This window comes from Equus caballus, chromosome 11 (assembly GCF_041296265.1).
Source record: "Equus caballus isolate H_3958 breed thoroughbred chromosome 11, TB-T2T, whole genome shotgun sequence".
Taxonomy (NCBI): Eukaryota; Metazoa; Chordata; class Mammalia; order Perissodactyla; family Equidae; genus Equus; species Equus caballus.
The window spans coordinates 8,492,453-8,519,073 of record NC_091694.1 but is presented as its reverse complement, the minus strand read 5'-3'; the positions used below and the strand labels follow the sequence as shown (position 1 = coordinate 8,519,073).

General features: G+C 47.2%; 1 protein-coding gene across 11 annotated transcripts in view; it reads right to left on the bottom strand.

Moving 5' to 3' along the window:
- SLC39A11 (solute carrier family 39 member 11) overlaps positions 1 to 26,621 on the bottom strand; it is a 352,088-nt gene that overhangs the window by 312,637 nt on the left and 12,830 nt on the right. For 9 of the 11 annotated variants that reach the window (XM_023652126.2, XM_023652129.2, XM_070226019.1 and 6 more), the window contains 2 exons: positions 24,028 to 24,146; positions 19,594 to 19,632 (listed from right to left, as the gene is read on the bottom strand). In XM_023652126.2, the coding sequence (XP_023507894.2) occupies positions 19,594 to 19,632; positions 24,028 to 24,146 (158 nt within the window). Of the gene's footprint in view, positions 1 to 19,593; positions 19,633 to 24,027; positions 24,147 to 24,897; positions 25,009 to 26,621 lie in introns of all 11 variants that reach the window. The other 2 variants (XM_070226022.1, XM_070226020.1) reach the window with 1 other exon arrangement.

Below are 26,621 nucleotides of genomic sequence, written 5' to 3'. Positions count from 1 at the left end.
TCGGCGCAGGATCTTCACGGTCAAGGAGAAGGAAGGATGACACCCCTTATGCCAAACAAAACCACATTTCATTTTCTGCATGTGTTCTCAAAGTGTTTTCTGTCCTAACGCACCTGAGGGATGCAAGAGACTCCCATCAGTATGGTGGCGTGACCCCTGGGAGACGGAGGACCAGGGTCAGGAGAGATGGGACAGAATCTCAAGAAGGGACCGGATGGAGCACGAAAAAGCCCCCCACCGAGGGTTGCCTGATTTAGCAAATAAAAATACAGGGCGTCCAGTTAAATTTGAATTTCAGTAAACAATGAATAATTTGGAGGGGGAGGACATGCTTACACTAAAAAAACTACTGTTTGTCTGAAATTCAAATTTAACTGGTCATCCTATATTTTATCTGGCAACCCTGGCTAGCCCCAGCGGCAATGTTGGGGTCTATCTGCCATCTTTTTTCTCTCTCTCTCTCTCTATGAAAGGCGATCCAAGCACAGTAGATAGAAGGCAAGACTCAGGAGTCAGACGACCTGATTCAAATCCAAACTCGACCACTTCAAGCTGGAGACTATGGGTAAGGGGTTCTCTCTCCAAGGATAAGACTTCTTCAAATGGAAAATGGAAATAAGAGAAATAATGGTGACACTCATATGTAAAATTGAATTAACAACAATATTTACATAAAGATTGACCATGCGCTAGGGACTCTCTTAATCCCTAACATTAAGAGTCAGATACAGTTATCATCCCCACTTCACATGGGGGGAAACAGGCATAGAGAGGTTAAGCAATTAACAGTCATATAGCTGAGTAGTATTCCATTGTGTATACACACCACATTTTCTTTATCCATTCGTCCCTTGATGGGCACCTAGTTGCTTCTAAGTCTTGGCTATTGTGAATAATGCTGCGATGAACATAGGGATGCGTGTATCTTTATGTATTCGTGTTTTCAAGTTCTTTGGATAAATACCCAGCAATGGAATAGCTGGATCATATGGTAGATCTATTCTTAATTTTTTGAGGACTCTCCACACTATTTTTCACAGTGGCTGCACCAGTTTACACTCCCACCAGCAGTGTATGAGGGTTCCCTTAACATGGGTGCACCTTGAGGGTATTATGCTAAGCAGAATAAGTCAGAGGGAGAAAGTCAAATACCCTATGATCTCACTCATAAATAGAAGATGAAAACAACAATGACAAACAAACACACAGAGACAGAGATTGGATTGGTGGGTACCAGAGGGAGGGTGGGAGGGAGGAGGGTGAAAGGAGTGATTCGCATATGTGTGTGGTGATGGATGGGAGTCAGTCTCTGGGGGGTGCACATGATGCAATCTACACAAAAACTGAAATATAATGATGTGCACCTGGAATTTATATAACATTATAAACCAATGTTACCACAATAAAAAAAATAATAAAAGTAAATAAATAAATAAAACAACCCTCCTTGAAAAAACAAAACACAGTCATACAGCCAGTAAGCAGCAGAGCCAAGATTCAGTCCCAGCCAGTGTGGCTGCTGAGTGCCTACTCTTGACCATCACACTGTCCCCAAGGTGGTGCTTATCTCCTGGAGTTGTTTCAATGTGATAATGCAGGGAAAATGCTCCGTACAAGAACGGGCCTAAACGCTACATAAATGCTAGATACTCCGTCTGCATATTACATGTCTCTATTTTTACTATTATGAGAGCAACTGATCTGAGAAAACAACCAAACAGGAAAAAGGAAGGACCTCAAAGGAAACCCTGGGACTTCAGGGAGACAGCATTGATAAAGAGAAAAACCTACCATTAATGTCAAAGAGGGATGAAGGCATGGAACAAATCCACGAAAAAGGACAGGATGCTGGAGAAAAAAACATAAACAGGGAGAACAAGGAAGAGCTTTCAGAAGCCGAAACTATGAAAACAACAACAAAAAGAAACATTTGCTCTTTTTATGGAGTTAAAGTCAATGAAATTTCCCACCGTGAGGAACAACCCAGCCAAGAGATTATAAAATAAAGAGAGAAAAGAGAGGAAAATGAGAGGCCAGGTCCAGGAAGTCCAACAGCCAACTAATAGGACTAATCAAGAGAGAAGAGAAGACCAGCGGAGGAAACTATTAAAGGAACATAAAACAACATTTACCACAACTGAAGGACGCTGGTTTCCAAACCAAGAAATTGCAGCACGTATTTCTTTAGAAATGTGGGAGAAAATTTCTCAAGAAACAGACAAAAGTGGCTACTTCTAGAGAAGAGATGGGCCACGGGAGGCAGGGAGAAGCCTGGTGTTTTTTCCTTTATAAATAAACCCTTTATTAACATTTGCTTTTCCTCGATGTATACACCTATTGTAAAAATAAACAATGATTCCAAAAATCGAGCCAAACTCAAATGTCCAATTAGTCCCTAGTGAAAAATATCACGGCTATGGGTGCAGTTTAGTGTCCATTCAATTATGCCTCAGTCAAGGTGAAAACAGATAATACGCTTAATGCATGTGATGGAGTACCATGCAACCACCAAAATATCAAGGAAATGTTCAGAATATATTAAGTGAAAGAACATGTTTTTAAACATTATGTGTGATATGATCCCATTTTTTTAAACTATATATAAAGAAAGAAATTATAGAAGATCCTGCTGTGAGAAGGAAGGCTTGACGTAGTTTGTGTGAAGAAGGTTATTAACTGAGGATGGATAAGATGGATGCTAGTAACATCCAGGGCCATAATACTAAGTTCACATACTTATATCAATGCCAGATTCCTCATGTGTCCTCCACCCATCTCCCTCGATAAGAGATAATAATCAGGATGTATTGTGCTTTTCCCATGTGCTAAGTGCTTCAAATACACTTACTCATTTCATCTGCACAACAACCCTATAAGGGAAACGATACTATTATCCCCATTTTACAGATGAGGAAACTGGGGCTCACAAAGCGTTAAGTAACTAGCCCATGCTCACACAACTAGTAAGTAGAGAAACCAGGATCAAACCCAAACAAGGCCAGTCCAGAGTTCATTAGCCTAACCTGCACACGTCCGCCGGAAAAAGGCTCAACCTTGAGATGCCCAGTGCCCCCTGCCCTTAGCTCATCCCACATGGCTGATGGGTTAAGATTTTTCCTGGCATGACTACATCCTGAGAAGTTCATCATAATTAAATCGTGGGGAAATCTTCAAAGTGCTTCAGAGATGTAATGAGTTTATATTCAATGAGTTTCTTCCTTCACTGGGAGAATCAGAATGACTGACTTCCTCATAGACTCAGCGGGGAGGGTTTCCCACCGTCTACTTTGAGATTTCATTCTGATATTCCAGGGATGGCAGTCAGTGCACACAGAAGACCTGGAGAAACTGGGCTGGGCCTAAAGGCGGCCAAACCCGAAACCCAGAAAACCCCTAATGCACACACCACACTCATTCAACACTTATTTTAAAAATATTTTTGAGTGCCAGTTATGTTCTAGTCCCTTTACTAGGGACCAACGCTCAACAGTGAACAAGACAGCCCCTGCCTTCTAGGTGCTTCGAGTCTGGGAAGGAAGAAGAGAAGTAACAGGCAATTAGGATCTAGAGACAAGTGCTATATAGAATAAGCATGGAGAGCTACGGATGCTTGTCAAGGGTACTCAGTCCCACCTTGGAGGGGGCTGGTAGATTATGATGGGGAAAATGAGACGCTAAATTTCCTTAAGGAGCAAACTCTCAATGGCAAGTATCTGGAAGGGACCAGGCCCCCAGAGGGACAGAGCTGGCAAACCCCAGGGCTTTGGAAACTAGGTCCATAACAAGAAGGCCAAGCTGGAGTAAATGACAGGCAAACTCTCCCATGCAATTTACTTCCCCACTCAACCTGCACAGCTCCAGGAGCATTCCCGTTCCAAACCAGCAGGATGCTCATTCTCTCCAGCAGGGAGGGGCTCCCCTTCCCCAGGGGCTACATGAGATCAAGTCGCACTTAAGATGCTCTCCACTGATTAAGGAAGTGGGAGGGGGGTGAAAATATTTAGGCACACTAAGGCTCTCAAAGCAAGCACAAATCTATAGAGGGGAGAATTTATCCTTCCTCTTCCATCCATCCATCCCTCCATCCATATCCATCCCTTCATCCATCTAGCCATCCATCCTTCCATCCACTTGAGCATTTGTTTCTTTATTCACTACATCAAAAAAAAAAAAATTATGGAGAGCCTCCCCTATGTCAGCCTTTATTGATTTATTCTTTTTAAGATTGCAATACTCATGACTCCCACCGCTGCCAGGGCACTCTCTATCCTCTTCCTTTCCTTTATCATTCTCCACCACACTTATCTCTGGCAGACATATGATATGTTTTATTGCAGAGTCTGTTTATCATGTGACTCTCTCTGCTAGAATAGCAGTCCCACAAGGGCAGGAATTTTTGTTTGCTATGTTTACTGTTTTATCCCCAGTGCCTGACACACCCTGGGCTAGGAATGAGGGGGCCGTGGAGGTGGGGCTGTGGGGAGCAGACCAGGAGGACCCCAGAAGGCTCCCTTCTCTTCCCCTCTGCCCTAAGCATCCTATGGACAGGTCAGACAAAGGAGCCCAGCATGGGATGCAGCACACCCTTCATCTATTATATGCAAATGACAAAACCTACAAACTACAGGATTACTGTGAGAATCAGATGACGTAATGGATGGGGAGGTGCTTTGGAAAATACGAAGCAATAAACCAATGTCACATAATAACATTTGGGACTCACAAGCCATAAGATGCAAGTGCTCCCTGAAGTCAGCTCATGGACACCCCCCACCCCCCAGATCTCTTCATGCATAATTACAAAGTGTTCCACAAATTCTAATCGGTAATCTACTTAAAGTTTATGAAGAGGCAATGACTCTGTGACCCTTCCTTCTGCCTTAAATACGATAGTAATCTGTTTTCCCCTTGTTTATGCATTTAACAGATATATATTTTTCCACCCTCCCGGAGAACTAACTCACTTAGCCCCAGGGCTGTCGTGGTTGATTTCTTCACAAGAAGACCAGAGCTTCAGAAATGGAGAGAGATTTCCAAAGAAACGCTACAGCCAAAGGAAAAAGAAAGAAAGAAAGAAAAGAAAATCTGTGCACAGGTAAGTGTGAAGCCTTCCCTTCACTTGAGTGTCAGATGCACAATGCTCACGGAGCTGAATCCCCATCGGGGCCTGATGGTTCTACCTGTTTGCTGTTTATCAAGTCTGGGGAAACAGCTCACAGCCCCAAAGCCAAAGTCAGATATGGGATTAAAAGTGGGGCACCCCGACAGCAAAGATCAGCCTCACCTTGCCAGCTATTAAAACGTGTGCCTCCATGATATTCCGCTCCTCTGCTCTGGAGGGCACAAAGGCATTAAACAGTCATGACTTGATTTTTCCTCCCACCATTTGCACAAGGTAGGAGGGAAAGGATTTCAAGTCTGCGGAGCCGGGAGAGGCCTGGAGGTTAATGGACTTGCTGCTAATCACAGGGCCTGCCAGCAGCTCAGCAACAAATACAACCCAGGCCTCGGGACTCCCTGTCTGAGCCCAAACACTCTCTTCACTACTGCATGGGATCTGAGCTCTGCTTCGCGGCCTCAGTGGGACAAGGCACTCCTGAGGTCCCCTTCCTCGGGGTAGGAGGCATGGGGGAGGAAGAACGGAGTGAGGCCAAGAAAGCCCCAGCTCCATCCTGCACCTGACCCTGAGGCTGACAAACCTCTCCAGGCCCCGGGAAAGGCGGCAAGCAAGGATTCCCAGCCCACGACTGTAGCCCCATGGTCTCCGTGTTTCTCACCACACTTGTGGGGGCCCTAAGGGAGACAGAAACCACAGGTTGGCACTGTCTCTCTGCTCTGCCCACACACCCGTCCAAGCAACACCAGGACGGGCTTCCTCTCCATCACTCTGCCCTCAGCATAATGCTCTTGATATCCATAAAGTACGTTCATAAAATGAGACGGAGACTCTTCTGCAAAGAGCGGGGGAGATTGACGCCTGAATGTGAAAGGGAATTTCTGACCCTTAAAAAAAAAAAATCAAAGTAATATAGGTGCAGGTTAACAAAACCGGGCAATGCTGAAGCACAGGATGTAAAACGTGGTATTTCTCCCAGGCCTCTTCCAATTCCACAGCCTGGACACAGCTATTCTCAAGAGGCCGTGTGTCCTCTGATGAGGATTTTCAGGCTGGTTACTTTTAAAACTGCAGATGAGAAGGGGGCTGGTTACTTTTAATAAAAGCAACTCTGAGGAGCAGGGTTTGCTTGCCCTTTGTTGGGAAACATTTACATTTGTAAGGGAAATCTCCATCTGTAAAGACGCCTCCCTCTCTGTGCCATGAAGAAGGGGGATCACCTTATCTCTAGAAACTCTTAATCAATGCCAAAGGCAAGAACTTAAGTTGTTTACTGTCTGGCAACCTCATGTAACTGACCCCTCTCCCCAACATCCTCCTTTGTCTTTAGCTGAAGATAATATTTAAGCGGTGGCTTCTGCCATTTACTTAATCCAGTTTGATTCTTATCTAAAAGTTATAGGACCACCCAATAACCAGAACCCTACTGGCACCGATATCATGTTAACAACTTTTTTACATATTCTTTCCTTTGTCTTGTAAAGAGATAACTCACATACCTATGCCTTAAATTTAGCTTTACTCTCCCCCCATGTTTGCAGTGGCAGCTTCCCATGCCAGCAGCAGCTCTGACTGCCCATGGGTCCTGTCCCCATGCTATTGCACACTATTCTCTAAATAAAAGAGCACTACCGCCAGATCTTGAGAGTCCAAGAAATCTTTCTTTCAACTCCTCAGCTCACTGACCCCGCATCATCCTCCGCATGAAAAGTCTCCGGGGAGATTGTGTGACTGTTAGCCACCAAATGCCACCTCACCCAGTACCTGATTCTTGCTTCCACAACAACACAGCCCTCGTACTGAGAAGAATTTAGCCCAAACTCTTTCCTCTCAGGAGACTAGAAGACCTATGACTAATCTGGGTTCATAAAGGTTTTGCTTCTCTGCTGCGTACAGAGAACAAATTAAGCTTCACTGGGTCTTCAGATTTCTTCCTTGCGTTTTTAAGTTAGCAAACTGCATGGAAACTTGGGAAGCCAGCATTTCCTCTCACTGGGTGCAAGGTGGTGCCCAAACAGAAGCTGAGAGGCAGGATGGAGAAAACAAGACAAAGGGAGACCCATGGTAGGGGTCCAGTGATGGTGGGAAACGGCAGGCACTAGGCGACAGGAAAGGAATATTGATTCTGGAAAGACAGGCTGTCAACAGGCCTCACCTGCAAGGGGAGGTGGAAGATGTTAGAGCAGAGCCAGGACATTTTGCAGACTCCTCCCACCAAGATCTAGAGAGCGTTTCCCCACCCACTGAAACTGGGTAGTTCTTGCACCTTGCTTTGGCCAATACAACATGACAGAAGTGACCCTGTGTAAGCTCCAGAGTCTAGGCCTCCAGAGTCCTCGCAGATTCCACCTGCACCTTCTCGGAACACTTCCCCCATCACGTAAGGAAGCCTGCACTGCACCACTGACCCAGGAGCCACCGTGTGGACAAAGGCCCAGACAGCACCAAGACCCCAGGCCTGTGAGTGAGGCCCTCTTACTCCCTCCAGCTTAGTTGAGCTGCCAGATGCCCAAAGCCTCATGAGTGACCCCAGGCAAGACCCGAAGAACCAAGAATCACGAGAAAGAACAGACTGTTGCTGACTTAAGCCACTAAGTTTGGGTGGGTTCTAACTGACACAGGAGTGTGGGGGACACGTGCTGCATCTTGAGGAGTGTGGGGCACATTGGCTGCATGTTGGCTACCCAACATCCATTACCCCCACTTTAGCAACAATATCTCAATTTTGCTCAGAGGGGCCATCTCTCCCCCCATTATTAGTGATTCTTAGTCTCTATTTTTTATCTAATGGGGGGAGGAGGAGGCAGGTGGCCCAGGCCTGGCCAATTAACACAGTACATCTCTGTGGCCACAGGGGTTACTGTTCAGGGACGAGCACATGACCCAAGTCAGGCCAGTTACTCCTTGCCCATGAACCTCAGTTCCAAGACTGTTTTAGCTGTCGAAGAAAGACTTCTTCCTCTGGACTTGACCCTGAGGGGAGGTGGACAGAGTATCCGAAAGTGGAGCCACACAGAGAAAGGCAGGGCCAGGAGATGGAGAAACCCAGGTCCCGCTGCCGTCCTTTGATCCACAGAGTGTAGGGGTATCTGAGGCCAGTTCTACGCCTGGATATTTTCATTGCATGGGCCAACACGTTCCTTTCTCATGCCAATCTGAGTTAGGTTTTCCATCATTCAGGACCCCCCAAACCCTGGCTGATACAAAGAGATGGAGGGACTTATTTTTTACTGTATACCCTTTGTACTATTTGAATTTCTTACCAGGTTCATGTATTACTCCTCCATTTTTAAAGAAACTAGTTAAAGAAAGAAATAACACAACTCATTTGAAAAATGGCATCTATGAAAGGTACACAGAGAAGGTAAATCAATAAGAGCATTAGGGCTCAAAGCTCTCTCTGCACAGGTTGTGCAGCCAAGAGTGCTAATGGCCTAGTCCAGGTTCCATTCTCCCCTCTCCTTCGGTAACAGAATACCAAGGTTTAGTTGGGTGCATTGCAGGAGAGCTAAAAGGCCATGCATGCTAGCCTTCCTTACAGCTAGATGAGGTCATATGAATACGTTCTGGCCAAGAGAGGTAAGTGGAGCTGTCATGCAGGACTCGCAAGGAATCTCTCTCCTTCTTGCCATTTCGCTGCCTGTAAGGCAGATGTGATGACCCAAGCTCTAGCAGCTACTTTGGGCCAGAAAGACAAAGGCTCCCCACTAGGGCAAAGCAATGAGCAAAAAAAGGAATCTAGATCCCTGGTGATTCCATTGGCCTACTTTCCCAGCCATGCTCTCTGGATTTCTTCTACCGGAGAGGAGTTTTTTGTAGTTTAAGCCACTATTTTTTAAGTCTCAGTTACTCTCAGTCAAACCTAATCATAAACAGAGCAGCAGGAAACATCACCATCAGGACAACTAGCTGTGGGTGTCTGGTTGCCATGGAGACCACCCCGACACACAGATTCCAAAGGACAAACCCACTCAAATGAGAAAGGCTTGATGTAAACTTAAGAGACCTCCCCCCCCCCCCCCCCCCCCCCCCCCCGCCAACCTGCCGCCTCCTTGTTTCTAGTAAAGTCCCTTAGCCCACAAGCCAGGATGGGTGATGCCCAAATTCTCCAACAGCCCCAGGGGAAGTAGCTCCAGGAACACAGCACCTGTGACAGCCTGACCCCTCTTAGGCTACCTTCACAATCAAAGGACTGCCGAGTCCTCTCAGTTCTCCAGCAGGAGTGTCCTTTGCTCTCTCCCATCTAATTCCTCTGCCTTTGCCTGAAGTCAAGCCCTCTAATGAGTCAAGACATCACTAAGGTGATGCAACGGCCTCCAACCTACCTCTCCACTGCCAGCCTCCCCCGGCACGCTCCCTGCTACCAAGAGAACGCACGGCCTGAAAGTACATCTCTCATCATGTCCCCTCTCAAAAACCTCCAAGGTCTCCCCACCAATCTGGAGAACACAGCACCAACTCTCTTCCACGGGACCCCAGGCTATGCACATCCAGGCCCCAACCGGCCCCTCTGGCATCACCTCCCAACCAGACCAACCGCCGTTCCTTCAACAGCCCTGTATTCCCCACTCTTATGCTTCCAAGTTGCTGTTCCTTCTGCCTATACTTCAGTTCTTTCCTCTGCACCCTCCCCACCCCCAAACTCTACCTACCGTCCAACCTGAGCTTCATCCATGAACAAGATCTCATTCCCCAACTACATGTAACCTCCCAGCTTCTGGGTTCCCACCACCCCTTGTCCATTACCTTCCTACAACCACACACTGACCTGTCTCATGATTACAGGTGAATGTGACTTCTCTTCCCTGGCCCACCTAAAGCCCCTTGAGGGGAGGGATTCTATCCTGCTCCTTTGCATACTCCCCACGATGCTTTGCACATAGTAGGTCTCATTAAATGGTTGATGGATTGGCCTGAAAACAATTCTCTCCCTGCTCCCACATTCTGGGCAGGTGCTGTCCAAAGAAGAAAATAAATGGCTATTCTGCAAACAGAACACATCTGAGCCATTCCTGAATCGCACAGGCCCTTGACAAAGCTTTGGTTTCTGGCTCTTGTCCCTTCTTGTGAGCAAGCCACTGCCGAAAAGCAAGAATGTGCAGTCCAACGGCAGCCTCTTCACAAAGCACTTGTGTTAATGATGTGTATAGATTTGGTCTTCTCATGCAAAGGCTAAAGGACAAAACTTAACCAAGTTTAACTTTGATCCCTTGCAGAGTATCTTTCAAAAGAACTGACACTCAATAAACGCTTTTTAATGTGATTTGTACTAAGATGCCTACGAGAAATGATGTCAGCTACTCTCTACTATTTAAATTGCAGCAGAAGACATTTAGATTAGTTTCTAACAAGCTAGCTAAACACTCAATTAATTTACAAAAATATATATATATATATAGTGTAAAGTCTTGCTTCAGAAAAGTCTTTAGGAACAAGCTACACTCCCACCATCTGTCTGGATTCAGTGAAACGTTTCCCTGTCTGATGGCAGAGGGATGCCTGAGATGACTCCCAGAAGTTCTGGCCAGTCTTGAGGTTTTTCAGACACAGTATGTGATCCAATGAGGACTGTGCATCAGGTTGAATTTCAATTCAAGCTCAAGTTCTCCGAGCAGTAAAGAGCCTGCCTCCCATCTTTCTTTTGCCAGGGCCAGGGAGCCCAGAGGAAGAGCCTGAGTTCCCAGCTAGCAGCTGACCAACGTCCCCTGACCCAGTGGAAAACACATCTGAGAGTACAACTGCCCTGCTCCCACCCCAGGCTGGTCTTAAAATCAGTCAGACTTGGGAGCCAAGGCAACTGCCAAGTACATGGGGGACTGCCATGGAGCCTACAACAGACAGGCAGCAGAACCCTCCCTGGGCTCCCCCCACCAAGTTCTAAGGCCCCAGCCTCCACGTCCAGTGCTCCTCCAGCCATGACCCCAACCCGACATATTGGTTCCGTCGGATTCTTGGCCCCACAGCTGCAGAGAGTCTTTGGAGGGAGGCTGCTTTTCCCGAATGCCAGCCCATCCTTCATTAAACCGTAGCCTCCATCAGAACAGGGATTCTCAGCTTTGGCTGCACGTTTCAATCACCTGGGAGCTCTAGAAACTACAGAAGCCTTATCCCACCCCCCAAGATTCTGATGTAGTTAGTCCAGGGTGTGTCCGGGGCACTGGGCTTTTTAGATCTCTCCAGATGATTCTGACACGCAGCCAGGGCGGCAAACCGCTGAATCAAAATGAAGGGGCGTCCCCAAAGCCAGAGAGCCCCTTGGAACTGAACTACCAAGGTCATTAGACCAATTAGCTCACTCTGCTAGACCACGGATGCTAACGACAGCTGCGAACTTCAGTTTGGTTTGAACTGGGGAACCTAGTTTTATTTCACAATCTCAAAGTGCACACTTTTGCCCTTGGCCATCTGTCTTGACACAGTATGCCTTATGTGACAAGGGGAATGGAGCAAAAGGGGCCACACAGTTTATCATACTTCACTGCAAAGCCAACCTCTGATGATTCTTCAACGGCCCATCTGGGCGAAGGGGGAGCAGTAGCATCAATTTCATAAGCAAAGGCCAGGGCCCCTTTGGGAGGGGCCCACCACAAAGCCAGGTCCCCAGGAAATCACCTAGTGGAAAACACCAGACACTCCAGGGAGCATTTGGAGACCTCCAGCCCCGGCCCTGCACGGCACAGAGCCATGATCCTGATCTCCAGCACAGTCCTGCTCAGGCTGCTTGCACTGCCACCAGGCCTCAGAAAACCCTGCCATAAGCCACATCAGGGGTCAGCAAAGTTCTGTAAGGGGCCAGGCAGCAAATATTTTCGGCTTTGCAGAGAAGAGCCCTACTGGAGCGCCTGAGCTCTGCCAGCGTAATGCAAAAGCAGCCACCGACGATATGCCAACAAACGGGCATGGCTGGGTTCCAATAAGTCTTTACTTACAAAAACAAGTAGTGGGCTGGATTTGGACCACCAGTGTAGTGTGCCCGCCTCTCCACTAGATCATAACTTCCTTAAAGGCAGAGACCGTCTCCTTTCACTTCTTCAAATCCCCAGCACTTGGCACAGTGCCGGCAATGCAGCAGGGGCTGATTAACTGCTGAATGAATGAATGAATGAAAAATGAGCCAATCATCTTAAAAGACCTATTTTAAGATCTAAAATATCCATGAAACATCTACCTGTTCCTACAGAGAGATGTGTAAGAGTTATTGTGACTTTGGAGAATTCACATCTGACTATTTAAACTGAATCTCTAGGCCTTTTTTTTAAATCTCCTGCTCATCACTCACGTACACTCTCACCTTTTCCTTCACGAGAACAGGGAAAGGTGCCCCCAAACAAAGAGGAACAGATACCCCCAAGGAGAATGCCCCGGCCCTATCTATAGAGTAGACCCAGGCCTGGAAGGAAAGGCAGAGGGAACAAGGGGGAAGCAGGATGTCCAGGCCACGAGAGTGGAAGTAGCCTGAGGATGCATTCGGGGAAGGAGAGGAGCAAGGATGGGGAGAGACGGGCAAGTGAAGTGACCGTCCAGGGGGCCCTGGGCAGACCTCAGGGCCACACCACCTGCCCCAGATGCTCAGCGGGGCAAAGAATACGCATGAGCTCTTCCACCAAGACAAACGCCGTTCCTTTCCATCGGCCGTGGAGAAAAGGTAATATATCATGTCCTCCCCCACACTGTCTATAATGACACTGGAAATCTGAAGCATGAAATTGAAAAGAAAAAAATACAAGAACAAAAATAATAATCTGTTTCCTTCCTGAGTGCTTTTCTCCTCTTTCTCCCTTCTTCCTCCCTCACCTCGCCACCCGCTCTTCCTGCAGCGAGACTTTGCTTTCCTCCCAACGTAGAGTCAGGAGGCAGGATGCGCTAGGAAGGAGGGTCCTCATCTTGCTGGCCCAGGGTGCACAGGATGAGGGGAGGACCAGAGGACAGAGCTGTCATCACATCGTCCTCGAGCTCACAAGGACCACTACCGTTTGGGCACCAGGAGCACCAGGTCAAAAATCAGCCTCGTCTCTCATGATATGCTCAGCATCTCCTGCCTGGGCCAGGCACGGTTTGAGAACATTCACCCAAGCTGAGACACAGACGGTTTCCCCCTGGAAACGGGCCATTTGAGACCTTTAAAAATAAAATGCCTCATCACACAAACCTTAAGGGTCCCAATCCCTCGATGATGAGAGTTTGGAGTCTCGGTGTCTTGCAGAATCGATACGCAGGAAGCAAAGGTGGCAGAGGTGGCAAGTGCCCGTTAATGACTGTGCCAAGACCCCTGGAGCAAGGCTGTGAATAGTCATGCTTAGAGAAGGGCCCTTCCCCACATCTTTTTCATGCACCGTGCCACATATAGCTTGCCAAGAGAGACCCCTGAGGCAGGTGGCTCAAAGTCCCACCAAGCCAGTCCTGGTATACCTCCTCACTTCTCTACTGAGCACCCAGCTAAAGGGCAGCCTTAGCCCTAAAATAGACAAGCATCACCTCCCTGGTCATTGCACCCCAGTGCAGAACAAGGAAACCTGCAGAGAGTAGAATCTAGGAGGCCCTGGGGCTCCCCAGCTCCCAGAATCTTGGAAAAGCAAATTTAAGAGATGAGCTCCACTTTGGACAATTGCCCTGAAACTTCTACGGTGATCTGTCCAGTCAAAGTGATGCTGGGGTAGGATCTGCTCTAGGTCCAAGTACGTCCAACATTCCTGGGAGGCCATCTGGGGTCCCTGTGTTTCTCTTACCCTCATAAAGAGGAAAGTCCTGGCTCAGAGAAACGGAGGGCAATGATCTTTGCAGGAACCTCATCAGAGCCAGTTAACATGCCCCTTTCACACCGTCTGGCGGTACTTTGACTGTGGCCCAGGCCATTACAGTGTGGGCCAAACCTCACATTGAAAAATTTCCATTAGGACATATTGAGCTTCTCTCCTTTCAGGCATTAAGAAGGAGAAAAGGTTACTGGGAAGCAATTATTACCTCCCAATCCAGGATCTGTAAAGCCAGAAGTAGAAAAGCCAGGATTTCTGAAGACCCAATTCAAGGGCTGTCCCCCACCCTCGCTTTTCTCTCCCTGCTATTCACTCTAGAATAAACCTTTCCAATGGATCTGGCTGAAATATCCCCCAGATACAATTTAAGTCCATTTCTTCCTATGCATTTCTCCACGGCATCCCTCCAGACAGCGGCCATCATTGGAGAGCATCATTAACTTCCAACAGCGAGCCAGTTATTTGGAGAAAACATTATTCCCCACTTACTGCACAAAAGCAGACTCAGCCAAAATCTCCTCAAGAAAATTATGTCTTGCATAAGAAACCAGCTCCCTGTGGGATTAAATAATAGATATTAAATTGCCTTTTCATGCCTACAAGTAAGCTTCTCAATTGGTAGGCTGTCTTTCTCTTCCTCAGTTTCACGGTCATTTTTATTCCACACAAGTGCTCCTTCTGTGAGAGAGAATGTACATTGATTTAGAGATTCCTAGTTAGTTCAAGCCTCACCAAAGAGACATCAGAACCAGAGCACAGAAAATTAAAATGGTGACCCTCAAGGCTTCAGCCTCTTCAAATTCATTTCAACGTTTATCTTTTGGGACAATGACTGCTTTCTCACTTGGATGAAAAGATACGCAATTACATGTTTAAAGTTGCCATTGAAGAGGTGAGGAGGCAGACAGGTGAACCGAAAGCAAACTGCAACACTCCACAATCGCCTTAGAGCAAAAGGATGTGCGGGAACTCACCTCTTTAAATGTGGAGCTCCAAGAAGCTCTTAAAGAATCATCCAGTCCAATGTCCTCAGCTCTCAACAGAGTCAACTGAGGTCCAGGCAGACTAAGGAGCTTGCCCAAGGTCACGCAGCCAAATGCTGGCAGCCCCTGGCTTCGCATCTGGGTTTGGCCCTAGCTCTGTCCTCATCTAGCAATTTGCCATCCTGGATAAGTCGTTTACTCTCTCTCTGGATTTGTTTCCTGTCTGTAAATAGAGGCAGCTGGACCACACATCAGCTGGAAGGCATTGTGGTTTCCGAGTGGGAGTGCTACAGTCAGACTGTGGGTTCAGATCCCAGTTCTGTCCGCTGTGTCATCCTGAACAACTTACTGATACTCGCTGTGCCTCAGTTTCCTCACCTGTAAAGTGGGCGTGAACCACAGTCCCTGGTCCATAGCTCATAGAGTTGTTATGAAAATTAAATGAGATGACCTACACAAAAATGCTTGAAAGAGCACCTTGGATACTCTAAGGACTCAATAAATATTAGCTATTATAACCATCTAAAATCTTTCCCAGCTTTAAAGTTGTATTACTCTAGGATTCTAACAGTGAATAATGACTATGCTTTTTTTTTTAATAGTAATATTTATTCTCCATTAAGTTCATGCCTCAGGCAAAAATTAAAGCCAGACAAGGGTGGTGAGAGGAGAAAGACAACGATTACTGGAGACTCGAGAGTGATTTAGAGTCAGGAGAAAAATAGGCAAATAGATTCCAGGAGGAGTCGTTTAAGGAGAACTGATTAACACTTCCAAGGCTCCGCTAATGAGGAAAAACACCTGCAAAACATATTGCTCAACGCGTTTACAATACATTTGTCCTGTGTCCCAGGAATCTCTTACAGAAACACCTGTTTCAGTGCACAATGACATATCGCATAAATACATCACTGCTGCATTCTATCGGACACGTACTTCAACGCGCATACAACACACACATATATGGATGCACAGCTGATCGTAAAACCACGTTACATCTGGGCAAGGCACCACGGGACCCCAGCCAACTGACTGACGGACAATTTTCCCTTTTTCAAGACATTTATTCAAAGCATCTCAGAGCTGTGTTGAGGAAGCAAAGCCTTTATAATACCAGGCATTCTGGCACATTTAACTGTCCCAACACTTTGTATGTGCATAATACAGTTCTCCAAGGACACACACACTCAGAGTTAATGGTGGGGACCTCTGGGAAGCAAGGGGACTTTTTTTTCTTTTTATTTTTTTTCTAACTTTAGATACATCTGAATTTTTACACATTCCACTCTGTCACTAGAGATGATACATCAAAATGCTCTAGACCAGGATTTCTCAGCCCTGGCACCACTGACACTTTGGGCCAGATAACTCTTTGTTGTGAGTGGGCCTGTCCTGTGCATCATAGGATGTTGAGCAGTATCCCTGGCCTCTAGTCACTAGATACCAGTTGTGACAACCAAACATGCCAAACATCCCCTGGGGGGCAAAATGGCCCCTGGTTGAGAATGACTGCCCTAGCCAGCAGGTTGTCCATATTAAATATAAACCATTCCAGGATAAGTACCAGCAATTATTACAGCTCAGGCCACCAGGGCTCTCTTGCTTGTCCCTAGTTTGGGGAGGCGTTTATGAGCATCCACTTCTAGGCACCAACACGACTGAAATCTCCCCACCTGTCCCCACATCATCCTTTCCCTCTCCTCTGTTCATCTGGTGATCGGCAGGGCTTCCTTTGTGCAACTAGCTCAGATTCAAGGTCACCTTCAAAAAAGTAAATGACTTATGTTCTGATAAATAACTTTTAGAATCTCTTTTTTAGTACCCACTATTTTTAAAATCAGAAGTAAAATTATTTTAGGGGTCGGCCCCGTGGCCGAGTGGTTCAGTTTGTGCACTCTGCTTTGGCAGCCCAGGGTTTCGCTGGTTCGGATCCTGGGTGCTGATATGGCATCACTCGTCAGGCCATGCTGAGGTAGCATCCCACATGCCACAACTAGAAGGACCCACAACTAAAAATATACAACTATGTGCTAGGGGGATATGGGCAGAAAAAAAAAAAACTGGCAACAGTTGTTAGCTCAGGTGCCAATCTTTAAAAAACAACTTTAGATCCCCAGAATTAAGTGAACACAATAATACACTGGTCTAATGATATTTTTTAAGGAAATTACACCTTCCACTGTCATGTTATTAATGCTCCCAAATTTACTCTTACATGTCTTGAAGACCATTATAGTCGATCTGTTTCATCTGTTGGTTTCCTTTCTTGTTTTATTTTGCTTTTTGTCTTTTGCTATGTAAATCTCACAGCGGCCTTTGCCCTCAAAGAGTAAACGAGAAGAGAATACCCAAGTCCCGGGTCCGAAGCAGTAAGACAGAACGGAACAGAGTTCTTCAAACTTTCTGTCTGTGCGCCCTGCTAAGAATTCTGAAAAACTAGGTGCCTCCCCCGACCCTGACAGTCATTTTGAAATTGACATTTAAAATGTTTTCATCTTAAGTTTAACAAGTTGCAAAAGATACCATTTCTGGCATACAAATATCGACAGGTTTAAATAAAACTGTTCCATCAGCCATTTAAACGTACCCACGGGGATCTAAGCAGCATAGGGATTTGACTCCCATCATTCTCCGCTGAAAAATACATATAAACTAAGCTGCCTGTTACGTGAACCATTCTCTGTTCCCGGGTTATATTCTAGACGCACAAAAACGCACAAGCAAGCTCTTCGTCAAAAGCCAAGAAATTCGCACCATTCCTTTTTCCCCCGGACTTGTATTTCAGCCCTACTTCCCCACAGACTTTGATCCTAGAGCAACTCACGCTTTATCCGAGCAAGTCTATTATTGATTTCTTTATCATCCCTCCCCGCAATAAGAGTATCTACATACACTTCAATTTAATTTTTAAAATCTCCTGTGGGTCAAGGGCTCTAACTGCTTAAATGACAATTTCCCGGGTGGAGTTACCATTACAACTGTTAGCAGCAGAGAACGGATTCATAACAACAAAAATAGAATACACTGTTTTATGATAATTGAACGTCAAAAAGTAAAAGATTCCTGGAAATGTGTATTTTTATAAATGAGGCTTTCTTCCTCTTTTTTTTTTTTTTTTTTAAAGATTGGCACCTGAGTTAACATCTGTGGCCAGTCTTTTTTTCTTTTCTTCTTCTTCTCCCCAAAGTGCCCCAGTACATAGTTGTATATTTTAGCTGTGAGTGCCTCTGGTTGTGCCATGTGGGACGCCACCTCAGCATGGCTTGATGGCGGTCTCACGTCGGCGCCTGGGATCCAAACCAGTGATACCGCGGGCCACCAAACTGAGAGCATACTTAACCACTCGGCTACGGGACCAGCCCCAAGGCTTTTTTCTTGTTTTTTCAATTCATTCATATATCCATGGATAAATACTAAGTAGTCATTGCTAGAATAAGACAGGGTTATGCATCAATTTTATTTCTGTTCTTGGCTTTTTCTTTTTTTAACATAAGCAAAGAGAAAATGTGTTCACGTAAAGAAGATGGAAAAAATAGATATTTTGTTATAAGATTGTCATTGTTTTTTTTTTGAGGAAGCTTAGCCCTGAGCTAACTACTGCCAATCCTCCTCTTTTTGCTGAGGAAGACTGGCCCTGAGCTAACATCCATGCCCATCTTCCTCTACTTTATACGTGGGATGCCTACCACAGCATGGCTTTTGCCAAGTGGTCGAACCCCGGGCCACCAAGAAGCGGAACATGCAAACTTAACCGCTGTGCCACTGGGCCGGCCCTGTGTTCTGTGAACTCTTTCCAAGTTACAGGCTCCAATCTCAGAGCGGTCCATCATGGAAACTTACTTTTAAGGATCTCTCTGCTAACAATTTGATTAGGTCCACATTCAAAGGATGGGACACTATCTGAACTGCTAAAGGATTTGTGCCCAGTGGTTAGTGGGTCATTCCACAGACAAATGATCCAGTTCCTCTAACAAATTACTAGTGTGGGGGGAAAAAGTGGAACTGTTAAAGAATAAAAGAGAATTTAAAGGTATAACAAACAAATTCAATATGAAAATCTTGTTTGGATCCTGATTCTAACAAAACAATTTTAGAAGACCCTTCTGAAAAAAAGAGAGGAAATGTGACTGTGGACTGGGTGTTGGATTATAATAAGGACTTATTATTAATTTTGGTAGGTGTGATAATGCCACGGTGATTTTGTTTAAAAAAAAAAATAAAGTCATTCAGAGATATATATTGAATTTACAGGTGAAATTACATGATGTCTGGGATTTGCTTTTACAAAATAGTCCACCCTTCCAAGAAGGCTGGGGGAAGACAGATAAAACGAGATTAGGATCATTGACATAATGGTTGAAGCGGGGTGCGGGTACCCGGGGTGCATCATAGGATTCTCTCCACTTGTTTACATGTTTGAAAACGTCTACAATAAAAGGTCTCTTAAGGGGGGAGAGGAAGAGAGAAAGAGAATATTTAATTTGTGCCGACAAAGCCCTGTGCTGGGCCTTCCTAAATATTATCTTATTTCACCAATTCTCAAACAGCTGCCCAACGAGCCTCTTTCACTGGGCATTCCACACGCTGGAAACAAACAGGGTCGGTGATCAGAGGGGCCGGTAGCACCTGCAGGTTACAGAGACGTATCTAGGCCACATGGGGAGAGACTGGAAATACCGCCTGGCAGAGAAACGTTAGAAGAAACACATCTCCGTTTATCCTCCTACCGCGTGCTACTTACCCCCGCAGCAAAGCCAAGACTTCCATCTAAGATCCGCCTCTGAAAATGAAAACAAGATGTTTCAGTTTCTAAAGGATGTTTCCTGGGACAAGAGGAAACCATAACACCTAAGAGAACCACATGAATAAAGACTGGCCCACGCTGGAGTTTGTGAACCTGTCTGGAAAGCTGGACCAGAGCCTTTACAAAATGGGCCAAGAACTAGAAGAAAAAAGTTTTTTAAAACCTCCCATCCTTCCCACAGCCAATCAGACTATTCTTTCTGTCTGATGCTTGGCTTCTACTGGCCGGTGTGTTGCCTCTTACTCAGCTCTCCCTATGAATGTTGACTATAAACCTTTACTAAGTAGCTGGCCTAAAAGATAGAACTTGACAAGTGTTGGAGAGGAGCATGCAGGCCAACCAAAAGCCTCCCACACTGCAGGTGGGGGTGTAAACTGGCACAGCCACTTTGGAAAACTAAGTGGCAGCATCCACCAGACGTAAACACATGCATACCCCATGACCCAGCAGGGCCCCTCCTGAGTAACTACCTAATGGAAATGCATGCCTGGATTCACCAAACACAGGCAGAGAAACGCTCTGAAAAGCAGTGTTCGTGAGAGCCAAAGACTAGAAACAACCCAAAAGCCCACCAACAGTAGAATGGACATGAATGCATCAATCAGGATGTAGTCACACAAAGAATAGCACATGGCAATGAGAACACATACACGAGAGAGTTAGATATACATGAAGCTCACCACCAGCTGGGGGCATTCAGTAAACTGCAAAACGAACAGGGTGAAATCAGCCAGACACAGAAGAGCACACACTATACGATTACTCCATCTAGATACTATACAAAAACTGGGAAAGCCAATCTCTGCTGTCAGACTCCAGGCGAGGGAGAGCCCCTGGAGCGGAGGTTGGGGTGATGGAAGGGAGCCTGAAAGGGCCGCTGAGGGGCTGGTCCTCCTCTAGTTCTTGATCTGAATACTAGTTTCATAGGCACTTGTGAAAAATCACCAAGATGTACACTTACGGAATGTGCATTGTTCTATGTGCATCTTACGTTTCATTAAAAATTTTTTAAAGAAGTAGCCTAAGTTAGGGACATGAGGTATGGCCACGTGAACATGTTCCAGGCATGGTGAGGCACTGATCACCCCGATCCAAGACTCCCAGTGAGGCCAGTGGCTAGAGCCACCAGGTCAGTCACCTCCAGCCACAGGTGGCCCCTCGCACCTCTGAGTGGCTGTCAGGTGGATGGAAGGTTTTGACCCCAGGGAGCTGTAGAAATGACATTCTTCTCTAGGCATACCTTGACGTAAGCTAAGTTGGGCTAACCAAGTTATTTAATCAAATCAGACAGATAGAATAAAGCAGTCAGGTAAAATCATTCTATCAGCATTCGTCTGGATCCTGAGAGGAGAAAAATCATACTCTGTTTAAGGTCAATAAACCTGTTATTCTAGTTTTAGACATTTACCTCAAAGAACTAATCAGATATGGGCTCAAAGATTTATGTTCATCACATGATTATTTCTAAAAAAGCAACACAAAAAAGAACATAACCTAATTGTCCAACAGTTGGGGAATGGCTAAATAAACTGCAGTACATCCTTGTGACAGGATATCATAGAGCTATTTAAGTAACCAAAGTAATCAAAAAACCATTTAGGGATAGAGGAGGATGCTTATGACATCAAGTAAGAAAAGCTGGTTATAAAACACTGTAGTGTTTTATAAACACAATTTAATCCCCATTATGTAAAGAAAATAGATATGTATATACTTACGTATATACTTATGTATACTCAAATACAAGTGAACAAATTTGAGCAAACATGTTCAGTTTTGTTTTCCGAGAAGTGGGATCAGGAACTTTTTTATTATGTCTTTAAGCTTTTCCATATTTTATGTTTCCTACAATTAAAATATGAATTTTTAAATCAGGTAAACAAATTTTGAGTGAAAGTGAGCCAATGTTGATAATAGCGGAGGGCAGATGGCTGAGTGTCTTGCTATCCCAAATGATCCTCACCACAGCCCCCATTTCAGGCAGGTGAAAACCAAGGTTTGCTCGGGGGATAGAGCGCACACCTGTGAGCTCACGTCTATGGTGGCCTTTGTCTCCCCAAGCCGTGCCCCTTCCCACTTGGCACACCCACCTCCTGTGTAGAAAGGGTTAACACAGCCCACCCGAGCCTGCTGTCTTTAGAAGGTCCTGATGGCAAGGTTGACCCTTGGCCGGCTTCTGGGAACCTGGCATTGAACTGCTGCCCCCATTGCCCATCTGGTAAGGGTGGGTGACTAGGCCTAGACTATTTCACAAACACGGTGACTTGGGCAGACACCTGCTTGCCTTCTGGGAGTCTGGAATTTGGGTACCAGCCCAGCATAGAATGCCTATGTGGCCGGCCTCCAATAAAAACCTCAGGGGCTGAGTCTCTAACGGGCAGACACACCACACACGTTACCGCATTTGATGCTGGGCAGAGGAGCATTCTCAATGTGCCTCCTCCCAGGAGGGAGGAGGCATCAGAAGTCCGCGCACAGACTTCTCCAGACTCCACCTGTGCCCTTCCCTAGCTGATCCTATATTAGGTCCTTTCTCTGTAATAAACCTTAGCCATGAGTACAACTATATGCTGGGTCCCATGAGTCATTCTACTGAATCACTGAACGTTGTGGGTGGTCTTGGGAATCCCCTCGACGCTTCCACACAGAAAAAGGTCTTAGCAATTCCTCCTGCTAGCCTGGGTGGTTACCCAAACACGAGGCAAATGGCGGGGCTCTGCAGCTCCAAAGCAGAAGAGGGCCCCTCTGTAATGGCCTCTCCCCTGAAGAGCATCCAGAGCTCGGGCCAGGGCCGCACAGGGCTACAAGTTCCACTCACCACTGTGCTCCATTTAACTCAGACCTCCACAGCCAGCCTGGCCAGCTAGACCCCAGCTATGGAGATTCAGATGGTTCCTTCTCACTCAAAAGAAACTGGTGAAGAGGAAACATGGGCTGCTCTGCCCCAGAAGGGCGCAAGGACGGGACCCCTGAAAACGTGGCATGGCAGTCTTGAAGGAGGAGAGTGAGAGAACCTAGTGCCCTCTCCTCCAGCTCCCGGGTGTGTCGCATTCAGGGACTGGCTTTCAAAACTTTTCACTCCCTGTCAACAGTAACCTGGGATTCGGGGTTGTAAGTCTTGAGTCCCAAGCCTCTGACAGGCTCCGACCCTCCCAGGGAGGAGATGAGGCAGGAGAGCAGTGGGGCGGCCGGATCTCATCGCCAACATCAACACCTGCTTTACCGGTCTCGAACAAGAGTGCCTGGTGTGCCAACTTCCTCGACATGTTTTACTTTCCAGATCCGCCTCCCAGCACGTTTAAATAGATCTTAAATCACTTACTCACTGACCACGCCCACCCTTTCTAAGGCTTCGGGCTGAACAAGGTAGGGACTTTGCATTCATCAAGAGAGTGATGGATTCCTCCAGGCCTATGGACTGAGGGGGTCAAGGCTGGAGAAAAGAAAGGAATTGTAGGCATACGAGGTGGGCGGGGATTGTGGAGGAGAGGGGTGGGGTATGTGGAATGTCAGTGAAGGAGGGGGTCAGGGCTGGGGGGGCAGAGGCTATGGGGGATGTGAGTAGTGAGTGTAGGTGCTGGAGGGGTGAGTGTGGGTGTGGAATGTGGGGGGGTGAGATATGTGTGGGGTATGTGAGGGTGTGTGTGATGTACGGTGGGGGGGTATGTGTGGGGGTGGGAGTAAGGAGGGTATGGAAGTATGCACGCAGTGTGTAGGAGTATAGGATATGGGGGAGGGAGAGATGTAGGGGTGGGAGGATATGGGGTGCATGGGGGATGGGTTGAGTGAGGGTACTGAGGGGACATGTGGAGTATGTGTGGGGTGGGGTGCACAGGTGTGGGGGTCTATAGGGACATGGAGAGGCAGGTCTGTGCGTATTCATCCTACCAGGGGTGGGGGAGGAATGAAGAGCCCCGGAGACTGGGACAGACACCCTTCCCTTCCCCCAAGGTCTCTTAATCATCCCAGCTAACGCAAGCCCAGAGGCCAGGACAGTTCGTCCAAAGCCTATTGCTCTTCTTCAGGTGCGGACATTACCGCCGCACCAGGCCTGAAAGAAACAAGATGGGAGATAGAAACCAGGCAGAGGGCTAAAGGAGGCTCAGTAACTGGGCTTCTCACTTCCCACTCCCTCCGAGTCAGGAGGGGAGAAGCCAGCACCACGTGACCGTGTCTGCAGCTGCACACACCTGCTCTCTGGGCCTGGAAGGGAGAGGGGAGAAAATAAGAGGACAGAGACCAGACATCGCCCACAGCCCGGAGGTGTGGCCAGTGGCATTAAAGAGTCTGCACCTGCTATGTGGAGTGGAGTGGTTTCAGAGCTTGCTAAGAGTCCCCACAAACTTCTAGAACCGAAGCAAGGCAACTCACCTGCCCACTAGAGAATATGAACACGAGAGCCGCCCCGGCTGCCGTCATCCCCCAGGTGAAGAAGGTTCCCAGCAAGGCCTGGAACACAGAGCTGTGGCCTTGGAGCATGCTGGATACAGCTGTGTGCAGAGGAGCAAGAAGGTCAGCCGCTGGCGGTCCCTTTTGGTGACACATACTTGTTCTAAGGTGTTCTGACACCCTCCACCTGGCTGGCCTGTGTCTGGGTTGGTGATATGCACCTTTCTGCCATGCCATCCCTCAGTGACCTCAGTGGCCCAACACACCGGTCAGGCTTCCTCATCCAGGTCCCCCTAGGCATGGGAAGTCATCTAACTCTGAAAGGAGAGACGTGGGGGCACCTAGGGAGATGCCAGAGGAGAAGACTCCAAGAAAGAAGTTACAACGTGGGGAAATAGTTCCAAAGAGGAGAAGGTCCAAGAACACGGGTTATTTAGCCCGGAGGCAGGGCGTGCGGGAGGCCTGAGTGCAGCTCTCTCATCCAGGCTGCCTGCCCACCTGCCCTTGCCTGCTATGGGTGCCTTCTCCTCTGAATACAGGTGTCGAGCTCAGATTCCGTCTTGAAGCTCTTCCACCTGATCAAACTTCCAACAGCTCCCCGTGGAGGCTGCTGGGGCCTGCCCAGGGTACACTCCATCACTGACCTTCAACTAGCCTGCTGACTACTCAAGCTTGTGTCTCCATTACCATTATACCCTGCATGGGCCTACTCCAGCTTAATCACATTACTTACGGAAACTTCAACAAGCCCCAGATGGTCCTGCTCCAAATCTCTCTTCATATGGTTCCCTCCCAGCATGCCTTGCTTCCCAGTCTGCAGTCATCAGACCCAGAGCATCCTCTGTTGCCCACCTAATGCCAACTTCCATTCTGTTGCTTTCCTGATCCATCTCCAGTCCTGTCCCAGTGCACATCTTTGGCGCTTTCTCTGTGTGGGCTTGCCTCCATCTTTTATATCGTTATCTGCTTAAGAACAGGAATGATGCTTTTTCACATTTGGCACCCCTATAAAATAGGGCTTTCTGGCGCCCAAAAAATATTTGTTGAGTTGAAAAGAGCCAGCTTACCTTGAAAAGACACTCAGCAAGGACAAGGAAACAGAGCCATAAGTGGCATTTCCCCTAGTCAACTGAGCACACTGCTGTCGAAGCTCAAGTTACACCACTCCCCACCAAGGGAAGAAAAGGAAAGTACCATTCCCTCTTGGTTTTGCTCAGGGAACCTCCTCTAGACTTCACCATGTTTTAAAGTCTAGCTCTGAAATAGCAGGGAAGCAGACTCTCGCTGTGGAAAGTTACAAGGCAGAGAAACCCATCCATGAAAAGCCCTGTGTTCCGGTACACAAACACCAGGGCTCAGGGCCTCATCTCAAAGGGCTCATTCAGCTCCCCACTGGTCTTCCGGTACCCGCAGGGCTGGACACGACCCTACTGGGCTCAGCTCTGCCAGGTCCCAGCACTCTATCAGGAGCCAGCAACCCTGGGCTCGCAGATCGAGAGCTAAGGCACTGCCTCTCTCTACTGACCCTGGGAGGAAACTCGGGCAGAGGGTGGATGGGGCCCTTATGCCAAGGAGTTCAGTAGCATAGCCAGGATTCAAACCTAGGAGGGCTGTGAGTCCAAGTGAACCCGGATGAGCCCAGGTGAGTCCAAGCGAACCCAGAGGAGCCCAGGCGAGTCCAGGCAAACCTAGATGAACCCAGGTGAGTCCAGGCGAACCCAGATGAGCCCAGGTGAGCCCAGGCTTGGCCCCAGTGCCAGGAAACCTCTGAGAGAAATAGCCTGTCTGGATTCAGACTGTGCCACCATTATCTAAATGGAACTCAGAATACTGACTGCACCAAATAAAGACAAAAAACCATTTTTTTAAAAACCCACCCTTTTCCATATGCCATCTTGTTAAGTCACCCTAAAAAGAGTGGTTCGTGTTTGTTTGCAAACCGAGACATCTGGATCATTACACCAATCTTCTATTTCTAGCTGCTTGTGGACAAAATTTCAAACAACATTTCAAAGAAAGTCACAGAGCTATCATCTTCTTAGGATTCATCATCCAAGACAGATCATAACAAGAAAACAATTTTTTTTTCCCCCAGTATTGAATGTGCCTTTTAACAGCTACAAAAAAGAGGAAGCATTTGCATTTGCCAACAGGCCAAAGTCAACGTGGGTTTTCTGGGCCAGCAAACAAGGGAGCTCGTGGGTGTTCCCAGGGGCCAGTGGGAGGGGAAAACACTCTCCTGAGCCTGTCTCCATTTACATCTGAGTGCCCTTAGACATAAGAAAAAGGGACACAGAGGGAAGACCAAGGCCACCCTTCCGTCCCAACGTCACAGCATTTATCACTGGCCAGGAAGCTCAGCACTCCTTGGAGAAGTTTCTTCCACTTGCTGCTTTAAATCCTCCCTACTCGAAGGGTGGTCAGAGAACCAGCAGCACCAGGCTGCCTGGGAGCTGGTCAGCAATGCAGAGTCTCAGGCCCCGCCCCAGACTTGCTGGACCAGAATCTGAATTTGATGGAGCACCATGGGGCATGCTCACGCACATTGAAATGGGAAGCACTGGTCTAAAACTGGA